Source organism: Cygnus atratus, chromosome 1, assembly GCF_013377495.2.
Source record: "Cygnus atratus isolate AKBS03 ecotype Queensland, Australia chromosome 1, CAtr_DNAZoo_HiC_assembly, whole genome shotgun sequence".
In the NCBI taxonomy this organism is placed as follows: domain Eukaryota; kingdom Metazoa; phylum Chordata; class Aves; order Anseriformes; family Anatidae; genus Cygnus; species Cygnus atratus.
Window position 1 is genome coordinate 207757728 of NC_066362.1, and position 12974 is coordinate 207770701.

General features: G+C 47.1%; 1 protein-coding gene across 1 annotated transcript; it reads left to right on the top strand.

The window, feature by feature from the left end:
* Positions 1-4069: 4069 nt before the first annotated feature.
* LOC126913504 (olfactory receptor 2AT4) lies at positions 4070-6388 on the top strand. Its single transcript, XM_050714029.1, has 2 exons — positions 4070-4094; positions 5334-6388. The coding sequence occupies exons 1-2, from the start codon at positions 4070-4072 to the stop codon at positions 6386-6388; spliced, it is 1080 nt and encodes a 359-aa protein (XP_050569986.1).
* Positions 6389-12974: the final 6586 nt, after the last annotated feature.

Here is a 12974-nt window from a genome sequence, read left to right on the forward strand (position 1 = left end):
CTCCTGTGAAGACTGAGAGAGCTGAGGATGTTCAACCTGGAGGAAAGGCGGCTCAGGGGAGACCTCATTGTGGCCTTTCAGTACTTAAAGTGGTCTTATAAGAAGAATGGAGAGGGACTCTTTACTTGGGTAGATAATGATAAGACAAGGGGAAATGGTCTTAAACTTAAAGAAGATAGATTTAGACTAGACATTAGGAGGAAATCCTTCACTCAGAGGGTGGTGAGGCCCTGGCACAGGTTGCCCAGAGAAGCTGTGGATGCCCCATCCCTGAAGGTGTTCAAGGCCAGGTTGGATGGGGCCTTGACCAACCTGATCTAGTGGGTGGCATCCCCACCCATGGCAGGGAATTGGACTTGCATGGTTGGACCCACTACAATGGTCTTTAAGGCCCCTTCCAACCCAAGCCATTCTATGACTCTATGACGATTCTACACACCTGTAGGTTGTTTTGCATGTGAAATTCAGCCATTTGCCAAAATGTGCATTATGTGGGTTTGGGTGACAACCAACCTATGGAAAAGCATGTTCCCACAGCTCTAGGCTCAAACCCACAGCTGAGACCTCACGTCTCCATGCTGCGCTTGAAGTATAGCCCAAGGTACAACCTGTCTCCATAGACCAAGTTGCCCCGAGCTTCTTAGCACAGCAAGGCTGCGAAGCCACCAGATTTCAGCGTTTAAGCCCCTTGTGACCCCCAGAGCGTCCCCAGGCACCCTGTGGCTCACCAGCCCCCATGCAATCTGAGGCTTGGGTACCCTGAGGCTTCAGTGCACCCCAGCGCGGGTCATGCAAGCCCTGATTACACCAGCCCTGGGTATTAATTATGATGGAAAACATCAATAAAGCCCCCAGGAGCTGCTACCGCCGAGAGACCAATTTGTGCTGTTTTCATTGGCATTGCCACCCAAGCGTAAGAATTAGAACTTCAAAACAAACATGTTTGGAAGTGCAACTTTTCCTGAATGCTTACGGGAGTATTTTTAACAAGGGTGCCCAGGAGCTCTGCTATCAGAGGCCCCACATCTGTTCAGATGGGATCAGAGATTCAAGTGGGAAATTGCTCCGGAACATGTAATTTAGGAAATGTGTGGAAATGAGCACAGTGGCTACCTGTCCTGTTTGCAGGAACCCACAGGAACCCAGTGGGACTCACAGAGCCTGGAGGTGAAGCAGTGCAGGAGCTGGAGGAGCAGAGCATGGCCATGGGTGGTGGTAGCGTGGGCACCTCTGAGGGCAAGGGGAAGGAGGGAGGAGAAAAGTCGATGAAAAGAAAAGTCTTAAGGGCTGTAAGCAATGAACTGGGCTGAATCAGTGTGGGGTTTGGCTCTTCCACCATCCCAGCACGGGGTCCCAGCCAGGAAGGTCAGAAGCTCTCAGGTGGAAGGACCTGGCCCTCAAGGGGATCCGTGGTCTCATTTGGGAAGCCTGGTTGGCTCCTGATGCCCCAGCATAGGGTGCGTGCCCACCCCACAGCTGGCCAGGTGTGATCAAGCTCTGCTGAGGGTATAAGCATTTGGGATGGAGGGTGCAAGCTCCTTGTCCTCCCCCTGCCATGGCCACCCCACTTGGGACAACCACTCGACGGCGGTGACAGCACCATGGTCCTGGGAGCAGATGTCTGATACCACCAGATATTGGCATGCTCAAGACCATACAACATCCAAATCTGCAGCAGCTCTTAGCCCTGACTGCATGGGTGCTTCCCAGAATTGGGCAGTTCAGTAAAACTGCCGGCCTGGAGAAGGGATCGTTGTCCTGTAACACGCTTTTCCACTGATTTGTTGAGAAAGAACAGAGCTTAGATAGCCCCAGGATCTTATATTGTGGGTATATCTGAAGCTATTTGTAATTAAAACTTAAATCATAGCTGACAAGACAAGATCACAGCTTGAATGATTTATAATCAGCACTGAGTTCCTCCCTGTGCCCTGCAAGAGGCATCTGGTTACCTGTTTTCTTAGAGGAGTATTGGGACTAAACTCCCAGATGACTAAATGGAAGGGAGACTTTTCTTACCCATAGTCTAAACTCAGGCAGCCACAGTTCTGTGGGTTCTGCTTGGAAATGTGGCCGGGCCCTGGAGCAGGAGGTGGACGGCAGGATAACAGCCCCAGAAATGGGATGGAGAAGGTGTGACACCACCAGAAATGGGATGGAGAAGGTGTGACACCTGTAGTGCGCACGTCCCCGTTTCTATCCATGACACAAGCGGCGAATGGCATGGGGCGAGATAATCCTGAAAACACACCTAGGATACAAAGACGCACGCAACCCACCCGTTACAGAAAAAGCTTATTTCAGAGGTTCTGTTTAAGGCCAGCTGGCTCAGCCTGGCACCAGTCCCACCTCGGCTGCACAAACCAAACCCAGCTGGAGGTCCTCCTTGTGCCAGCAGGCTCCCAGCAGGGTCAGGCACTTGCCAAGCCCCCAGGGATGCTCTGCTGCCCCAATCTGCTCCCCTCCAAGGGTTCAGATCCAGGGTGGTGGACCCAAGGGATTGATCCCAAACCTGCATTCTGGCTTGTCTTCTCCTCCCAGGGAGTATCCTCGGCAAAATGGCCTGGAGGAAATCCCACCAGACCCCTCCACCAGCAGACCCCTCCAGCTCTTTTTTTGTATTAAAGACATGACTGCAATTGGGATGAACAGATGGGTCTGAGGAGCGCAGATGGGCATGGTTTGTTTTTTTGTGGAGTGTCTCTATATGCTCCTGGGGTGCAGGTGGGTGCATCGTTCAAGATAAAAATGCAATCAAATCTTTATTTTTCTGCATGTCACCCAGGGATGAATCCTGCACTGCAGGCACCTTAGAGCCTCAGAGCCTATTTACACAGGATGGGAAGGATTTACCCCTTTCAGATTGCCACCCAACAGCTTTCTCTTAGGGATGGTTAGGGACCCTTGTGTAGGCAGGTGGCGTCTGTAGGCTCCCTGCACTGTCAGTGCAGAGAAAAAGGCCATGAGGTGGCCAACAGACCCATCTGCAACAAAATACTAGTGGTCCTTGGGCTCCTGCCAAAGGGAATTAGGAACCAGGCGCTGACCTACAGTGGTGGCACGGGGGTTCTGCAGGGGGGAGAGGGAGATGTCCCAATTCCATGCCTTCCATAGCATGACGATGCCATCGAAAGGGCTGGCGCTGAACCAGAGCTGGTCACGAAAGGCTGTTTCCCTCGGGGGTCATGCCCCAAGCCCCAGCCCAACAGCCCGCCTTCGCCACACCATGAACTTTGGGTGGCAAAACCTCCTGCCTTGCTGTTCCGGATTACACAAAATTACACAAATCCGTCGTTCCTCCGGATTACACAAAATTACACCAAACTGTCGTGCGTAATTCCCGACCACTGCAAAGTGTGGCGAGCAGCAGGGGGATTCAGATCTGTTCAGGGGGCTATCAGCAGAATAAGCATGGAGAACCAGGTCTGTTAGGAGAAGAAATGTGGAGAATCGAGGCCACCAGGAGAATAAAGGCAAGAAAACAGCCCCCAGAGCATCGCTGGGGAGAGGGCTGGGAGCAGGGCAGCGCGCCCGGTGCCAGCGGATTTATTGTGGGGTTTGTCACTTGTCACTGAGGATGACATTAAGGAAGGGGCAGACCTTGTTATAGCTTCAAACTGCAAGTGAGTTATCGCTGATGTTATTCTGTTAATGCGATAATATTTTTTTGTCAGCCTAATTAAGTGTTTCGTGTTGATTTACTTTTTTCTCGTGGAGCCCAGGATGGAAAAATATGATTGTAATATATGTCAACAGGCTCGGAAGAATGGGAATTTGATCTACAGTGTCTGAAAACAACTTCAAATCAATGCTAATTTTAAGGACATTACATGCTGGCAGTTTTAATTCAGTGCAATATATTATGTAGCTTTTTTTTATAGCACAGCATTGTTTGTACAAATTATATCCTCAGAGCTTACCAGTTTGGAAAAAAATAATGAGAAGGAGAAATGGAGAGGGGTAGATTAGATGAGAGGAAAGAGTAAGCAAAATATCAATTGTATTTAAATCTCAATGGGGTAGAAAATCTATTTATTTGTAATATTAAATGGATCTCTTCTATACGGTTATGGAGATGACTTTCTGGGTGAAAGGTAAAACTATCTGAAAATTACCAGAGATTTAATAATGTTAGGAAATTGCATGAGACCAGCCATCACTCTCAACTACTTGAGGCTGAGCAACAAATATTTCCAATTTTCCTTCTCTTAAATTGGGATAAAGAAACCAAAAAAAGGCACAAAAACTTAATTAAGCTTCATTTGTCCTTCTTTTTCTTTTTTTTTTTTTTTTTTTAGTATAAACCTAATGAAAACAAGGGTGTTTTTTAATGTGTGGGGGTTGTTTATTTTTTTCTGAACATTATTTTGGTTTTGATTTTCCTGGTACTAGATAAAATAGATACATTCTACAGGAATTTGTGCCTATGAAAGTGAAGGAGCGGTTTTGTGGCTCGAGCAGAAGATGATAGAAGTTTCCAAAATGGTGTTTTATTTTGCCACAGCAAACAAACATATTTCATAGGGCAGGATAGTCCTTTTTAATTGGCATTAAATCTTTATGAGCAACCAAGGAAGTATTTCTGTTGAGAGGAAAAATGTCCTTGTAACTCAGAAACCTTAAAAGCACAGAGACCTGTGAAATAAATGGAAAACTGTGGCACGCACCTTCTGGCGTTTCCTGGAAAAATCCAGGAAGTGTCACAAGCTTATTTGAATAACGTAATTGTAGGGCTATACTATGTAAAATAAAGATATGTAAGGGCTGAAAGCCGTCACATAGTGTGGGCCAGGCCATCTGAGATGAAGGCACTGACTGATACTTGTTTCTAGTTTTTTATTATTGTCTTTGAACTTATTGAATCTCTAAAGCATTTCTTACAATAGTAAAAGACATGATGCTGACCTAGATCAGCCAAAAAAAAAAAAAAAAGTTTTGAAAATGCCCTTGTTTTTATGTCCCAAAAAAAACAAATTGGAAGTCAAAAGAAATTCTGCATTTTTATGAATGCCCCATTGGGGGCTCAGCACAGCCTCAATGGGGCTCAGCACAGAATGGGGCAGAGGAGCCACGTCCCCAAAACGTCCCCCATGGACCAGAAAGGGACCCCAGAGGAGCAGTGCAGATGGAGACCACCCACAGCTGGGTGAGACGAGTCCTGCCCTTCGTGTCCTGAGCTGGAGAGCATGTCTTCTACTGACTCGGACGTGATCATCGTCATCAATGTATAATTCAAATCACCTTCATTGCTGGCGAGAGACCAGAGGGGCTGAGCTGTGTGCTGCGACGTGCTCAGCTCTGTGTGATTTCCCCAGTGTGTGTTCTCCTTGCAGAACCTCTCAAAGATCCTCAGAGTAATATGATGCGTTACCAATCCCCATTTCCTTGCATCCTCTTCGTCCTTGCAGATGCTTTGACCAGCCCCGCCATGGAGAGCTGCAGCAGCAACGCTTCCGCTAAAGACTTTTTCCTGGTGGGTTTCCCAGCTCTCCAGGATTTCCAGACCCCCCTTTTCTTTGTCTTCTTGCTGTTCTACCTGCTGATCCTGGTCGGCAATGCCATAATCATCACCGTGGTGGTGGTCGACCGCACACTCCACAAACCCATGTACTTTTTCCTGGTTAACCTCTCCGTGCTCGACGTGCTCTTCACAACCACCACCATTCCCAAGATGCTGGCCATGTTCCTGGCCAACGCTAAAACCATCTCGTTTCGGGGCTGCTTTCTGCAGATGTACAGCTTCCATGGGCTGACGGTAACGGAGGCGCTGATCCTGGTCGTTATGGCTTATGACCGCTATGAAGCCATCTGCAACCCGCTGCGCTACGCGGCCAGGATGACGAGGAGAGCAAACGCAGCGCTGGCGGCGGGCGCCTGGATAACCGCGCTGCTGATACCCGTGCCCGTCATCGTGCAGACCTCTCGGCTGGCCTTCAGGGAGGCAGCCAGGGTTCGACACTGCTTCTGTGACCACCTGGCAGTCGTTCAAGCAGCGTGCTCCGACTTCAGGGCCGATTTCCAGAATTTCTTGGGGTTCTCCATCGCTATGACGGTGTCGGTCGTCCCTCTGTTGCTCGTCACCCTCTCCTACGTCCATATCATCCTCTCTGTACTAAAGATCAGCTCCAAAGAAGGACGAGCAAAGGCTTTTTCAACGTGCACTTCCCACCTGCTCGTGGTGGGCACTTACTACTCCTCCATCGCTGTGGCATACGTCTCCTACAGGGCAGACATCCCCGTTGACGTCCATGTCATGAGCAACGTTGTCTTCTGCATTTTGACCCCCTTGCTAAACCCCATCATCTACACCTTGCGGAACAAGGAAGTAAAATCTGCGGTTAGAAAGCGTATCTTTCCGAAAACGTCTTCCCTGTCTAAAAAAAATTAACTTATTTGCATAAAATTTACAGCTCTGCAGAAGCCTCATGCTAGTTTCTGTTTCATTCCACTGGTTAATTAATATATCATCGCCTTTAGAGTCTGTTTGGGTCCCCTGAACTGTGGTATATCCTATGCTAATGTATTTCAGCCTATTTATGTGAAGTTTTTAATACACTTGCATGAAATATTTACAATTTTTGTTTGGTTTATATCCTCTCAGTGACTAAATCACTGATGCACTAAATAAAGCTGAACTGGAGTGGCACCACATTTCTTTACACTTCCCCCTCCGCATTGCACCGTGGAGAATTCATTAATTAAATTCCTCCATTTACGAGTTCCAGAGGTGGTAGCTGTTATTTTCCCAACACATGGCAGAGGTGACCCTGGGATGTTATTCCTAGGTGAGAAAACTGGAAAATTACTTTACGGGACTGCAGAACTGGGGGAAAAGTTAAAGAGAAATTTCAAACACAGCTCAAGGAAGCGGTGTCTGCATGCAGCCCAGCGCTATCGACTGCCTCTTTTATCAAGCAGCCTGATTCACAGGTTCTTGTACTATGAAAGCTAATGTGGAGCAACAGCCAATATAGCACGATGGACCTCAGACTTAAGGCAGAGATGTTATTAAGTATCAGTCAGCGTGTATGTTTATCTGGAATTTAATTCATGTTTTTTTCCTCCACAGCAGGCAGACAGTCTGGTACAAATGAGCTTCTGACCTTCTGAGCCATGCCTGACTTTTCCCAACATTAACACACTGAAATACATGTCTTTCCTACGGCGTCTGTTTAACAGACCCTTTCAAAGCTCACAGATATATTGGGGTCTCCAACAGAGGTTTGGGGAAGACTTGGGCTGTCTCCTCACTCACTCTTCCATTAAGATGTTGAACTCAAGACTGATTTGACCCAGACTCAACCCATTGCTCTGATTGCCCAGGCAAGACTAGAGGGGTCTTTTCCATGGAACAAAGGTCTTCCCCCCATGACACTCCTGCCCTGCCCCGAGAAGAGGGCTGGAGAGGAGAAGACCCTGCCAGGTGCAGGATGCGGCCGCTGTGTTTGGTGTATGCGGAGCAGCTCAGCCGCTGCCCACCACCAAAACATGCACATAGCCTGGGGCTTAATCAGAAGAAAGTTAAGAAATAATTCATCTAAGCACAACAGTTGGGTTAGGCAGAAGATGTTTTTTTTTTAAGGTGTTTTTTATTGTTCCCTCTGAACTGAGTCCCTAATGTGCAGCAGCAGGAGATGGAGCAGGGATGTTCCCCGAGGGAAACGGGGCGGGGGGGCTGAGCCTTGGTGCCCTGCTCACGAGGTAGAAGATCCATGCACGTATTAAAAACGAGGTGGGGAAATCTTTGTCTCCACCAGGGATCTTGTGGAGCAGAAGCTTAGGTGCCTGAAGAGCCTTCCTGGGACCAGGAGGTCTCAAATCCATTTTTAAGACTTCCAGGATTAGACTGCGTTACAGTGGGCTCCACGAATCATAAAAACAAGTTTTCCTTGGTCCCAGCGTGTGCAGTCTGTGGCCCTGGAGCTGGGATGGCTGACGTTTCCTCGCAGCACAGAGCTCCATCACATCTGCCTGCCTGCAGCAGAGTTTTGTTGAAATCCCCTCCTAACAAAGTGCACGGCAGCGAGGGACCCTTCACAGCACCCAGTTAAACGTTCTGTTTGTTTTCATTACTCTTAATGTTAAAAACCTAAGCCTTACTTCATGTTAAAAGCCTAAGCCTTACTTCGACGTTACTCATTTCCAGTCATAAGATAAATTTCTTTTTTTTTTTTTTGTCTGGCACCAGCTCCCTGTTGGCCACGTAAATTCACGTACGAGATGATCAAACTCTTCCTTGTGAAATAAGTGCCTGGAGGCTCTCACTGTAATCTATATTTTCCAAACTTGTAACCATTCCCACGACTCTTCTCCCAGCCCTCTCTGTGTTTTAAAATTCTTCAAGGATGATCATTAAAAAATTGACATAATCATCCCGTATTGGCTGCTCCATCATCAGACACAGAGCTTATCTCTGCCTAATGCTGCCAGCATTCCCCTGCTGATATACCCAGAAGCCAGTCCCACACCTCCCAGCACCTCCCAGCACCTTCTGTCAGGTGCTGTTGGGGATTGGGGTGCTAGAAAAGGGTCCAAAATCCATTGAAATCCAAAGGATGACTGAGCACGGTCTGCGAGGTAATGGGGAGTGCTGCACTCTCTCCTTGGCTGGTCAATGGGAAAAGAAAAATTAAGCCATGGAGAAACGGTGCACTTGGTTTCCCCCATTGCCACTGGGTAGGATGCTGCCAGCTGCCATAATAATTCTGTGGGGGTCTTGGGTGATGGCTCATTATCACAAAGCACAGTGGGAAATCAGCCTGGTGCTGGAGAAAAAAACACTACAGCTGGTGGGATGAGCCGCTGAGACCCACCAGCAGCACCGCTCCTCCTCTGAGACCACAGCTGGGGTGAAAAAATAATTAAAATAAAATAAAATAAAATAAAATAAAAATAAAATAAAATAATAAATGAAATGAAATGAAATGAAATAAAATAAAATAAAATAAATAAAATAAAATAAAATAAAATAAATACCACCTCTCACTTCTCAGAAGTTTGTTTTATCATAAGAGAATAAACCTCCCATGTGTCCCCCTTGTGTCCTTCTCAGGGTCCATCTACAGGAGCTGCTCCCAGCGCATGCCTTTAGCTGGGGAAATAACCAAGATAAAGGCATTGCTTGGCCTTTGGTCCCCCCCTGCACACTGCAGAGCTGCTGGGGCTCATCCTCAAAGGGCTATCGCTGAGCAGCCAGCACTTTGTGGAACCCAGAAAGGTTTTTCCTGAGCAGTGCCCAATGCTGGAGGATGCTCAAGGGGAAGCAGAGACCTGGGTCAGCTCCAAAGGCTCCTTGCAGTCACCCGGGCACCTGCATGCAGGGGAAGGATTGCAGCAGGCAGGGTAGAGAGGCTTGCAAGCAGCATTCGGAAAATCATTATGGAAAATAACTGCAAAGATAGGATGCTAAAGCCTTCTGCACTTCCCTCATTCATCACATTTGACGATATAATCATTTTGCCTAACAGCTAGAAACCATTTCCAGCTAACACTATCTGTTATTTGCAGCAATAGCATTATAATAGTATCTAGAGGGTTATGCAGCTGCCTTTTACAAGACATTGTATTCACATAATACATTTTCTGCTCCAAACCTTCCACTGTTTTTTTTAAGAAACAAAAAATAAATAAGAATTACGTCGAGCATAAGAAACCGCAGGCTCTGAGCATCGCTTTTCCAGGTGGAGCTAAGTATTGCTGAGCCATGGGAAGAGATCTGCAAATGAAAATGAACCCCAAATCCTTCCCAGACCATGTGCTTAATTTGTGTGTCAGCCAGAACAGCACTGCACAGCACTTTACTCCTCATCCAACTTCTCTTACCCAGTGCCCGTTACTGCCATTAAATGGCTCCAGGTCTCCCCACCTCGCCGTGGGGAGGGCAGCCCCCTTCTGCAGCCCCTCCAGGGGTTGGATTGCTCTCCTTCCTCTACTACAGACTTGCAGGAAAACCATTATTTTATTTTATTTTATTTTATTTATTTTATTTTATTTTATTTTTTATTTTATTTTATTTATTTTATATTTTATTTTGTTTATTTTACTTAATTTCTTTTCATTTCTTTTCATTTTCATTTTCATTGTTTCATTTCAAAATGAAAGAAAGCCAGAAAATAGACAGGAAGTGGAATCAAATCAATCAAAAGATCTCAGGTTTTGCATCCATAAAAAATATAAGCACCCCAAAGAACTTACCAGAGCCTACTTTTATTTCCTGATCTCCTCTCCCTCGTGAGAGCCCTCTCCCCCTTCACCTGCTGCCTCCTCCTGCCCAAGGTGTCCTCCCAAGCCAAGAGCTTGTCTCTCATGGAAATTCTGCACACATGGAAGCAAAGCAAAGGCCAGGTTGTTTCAAGTAATAACTGCAAAGGACGTAAGAGTTTATGTAATCTATTTGAGAATCAGAATTCTTCTACTTAAAGTTCCTATAAAAGTAGATGGTTTTTTTTCCATGGTTTCTCACCATTTCCTTTATACTCGTCATCGAACACAAAAAACTTCAAAATAGATTTGTTTTTGTACATTTGTTTTCGCTTATTTATTTTTACATGGCACCAAGTGAAACCTCTCCATGCTCACCACGGTACTCCATGGAGAAGGCACCCAAGGGTGGCTACCTGCTTCTCCATCCCCCTGAGACACCCAAAAGCCTCCAAAGAAACATGAGCACTGTAAGCAAGAATGAACTCATCTCCTTGACGGTTTTAGGCCGTTTTTCATAGTTTAGTTTTCATAGTTTTTACTTTGCCTTGGCAAATTATTCCTTCCAGGCTGGTGGGAGCAGGGACACCCCGTGCCCAGAGCTTGCTCCTTGTTCCTTCCAAGGAAGGAGTCTCATCATGAACCAGATCCTCTGACATCTGCTATTGGAAAGGATGGGGTTTGGGGCATCTTGTAACAAACCATCAAGACAAAAAACAAGTAGCAGCATCCTTCTGTAGCTGCTCTGTGAGTCGCTTGGTGCAATCCCACAGCTCAGTGTCCATGCCAGGGGATTACTGCTCTGCAAAACCACCCAGATCCCAATTTCCTGGGGCTTTCAAGCTTTGTGAGCAAGATGACCTCATCCTGTCTTTGTGCCACTTCTCAGCCCTCAGGTTTATTGTCCCCGATGGTCACTGCATCTCTTCTCCCCCGGGGAAGCTTTTGTTCTTCCCAGCAGGTGAGTGCATTTTGCAGGTAATTGCAGGAAGGGTTTTCTGGTCAAGCCTCAATCTGTAACCAGGTTAAGTGTCTGTGGCACTTTGTGTTTGGGTGTATTTAAGATGTGTTGGTAGTGTCAGCCCTCTGCTTGATAGATGTGCTTGTGCTGGCTTGGCTTTGCAATTAAAATGCGATGTTCCCTTCAGCCACAGGCCGGAGGGATGGAAATGCAGAGACACGTTTGTTGGTGACGCAGGTTTCTTATTCATAGCGTTGTTTGTGGCTCTAGGAGTAACTGTCTCAGTCGGGTGAAAATTATACCAGCTAACGTTTATCAAATTCATTGCTAAGGCAGGAGGATGAAGGTGAATTTAAAACAAGACCTAGGAAAAGCTCAGGAGTCCTCAGCATGCAAACATCAGACTTGCTGCCTGTGGTTCATTTTGAACAAACTGGGAACTGCGGTTCATTTTGAACACAGGGACAAGCCAAGGAACCTCCACGGTGCATGCATCCGTCTTCCTGCTCAAATAGAAATCCGTGGACGTTTGTACCTGGGAGGCATTCAAGGAACTGAGCCTGGGCACTAGCCCTACAAGCAGCTTCTCCCATCCTTGCCACCTCCCCATCCCTTCTCCTGCACCCCATCCGTTCTCCTGACCCTCTAGCCCTTCTCCTTCCCCTTCCCTTCTCCTGCTCCCCAGCCCTTCTCCTGCTCCCCAGCCCTTATCCTGGCCCTCCAGCCCTTCCCCTTCCCTTCTCATCCAGCCCTGTCCCCCTGGTCTGTGCAGCTGGAGGCATGAAGAAAAGCAGTGAGCAAACATCACTGTGTTTTTGGCAGTGTGAGCAATGCAGGAACAGGACCCTCCTTCCTCTTGCAGTTCTGCTGCACAGCTGGAACAAGGCAGGAGCAGCACGTGGCTGCACGTTTTTCCTGATTTCTGGCTGTTTTTTAACTTTTCAGGTGTTAAGGAACACTCATTGATGAGCAAGCCCTTGCACAAGGCTTTATCTTGCAGGAAAGCTGAGGGTTTCTGCCCACACCTGGGAAGCTCGGCATGAGCTCAGTGCCTTGGGGCACAGATGCTTCCTTTCCTCATCACATCTAGAAAGAAGTATGATTATCATACCCAAATCACCCTTCCACTGGTGGATGAGACCTAACTTTCAGCCTATTTCTCACCTTCTGGCTTTCTACACTAGTGTGACCTCCCTGCTGCTGCAGCTTCTCGCATCAGCCGTATCCTTTGGTTCTTCCCCGGACACCTTGGTTTTGCTTATTTTAAGCTTACCTTCCTTTGGCTGTTTGCAAATCAGCCAGTGTTTCTATTTCACAGACCAACAGATGTCTGCCAGCGGTCTCTGTGTATTGTTCCTCCTTCTTCATGCTTGAATAGTCATTGCTCTCTGTCTTTTAATATCCCCCAAAATCCCCCCCAAAATAATATATATATATATATATATATGACAAAGCTAGCATGGGTTACAAGAAATTTTCTCCTATAAATCAGGGATGGAAATCAGAGGGAAGAGAGCCAGGCATTGCCCTTCAGTCCCACATAGTTTGCAAATGCCCCGATCCTGCATCCCCATGCAATGGGGCAGCCCTTGCACGTCGGCGCTGGTGAACAGCCAAACCAATGACATGCACTAACAAGGTCAAAATTAGGTGTTATCACCCGAGAAAGGGCACAAAGCAAGGGAAGGGGCAGCTGGAGGGAGCACAGGGAGATGCTGCTCTGAGCAGGATGCAGTGCAAACACTGAGGCCATAGCTGGGCATTCAGGTAGCATGCCTAAATCATCCCCAGTTGGCCACATTCTGCACCAAGC

Coding starts and splice junctions, on each gene's coding strand:
- LOC126913504 (XM_050714029.1), top strand. CDS start 4,070: ATGGAGATGACTTTCTGGGTGAAAG. Junction 4,095..5,333: donor GATGACTTTCTGGGTGAAAG/GTAAAACTATCT, acceptor TTCTCCTTGCAG/AACCTCTCAAAGATCCTCAG.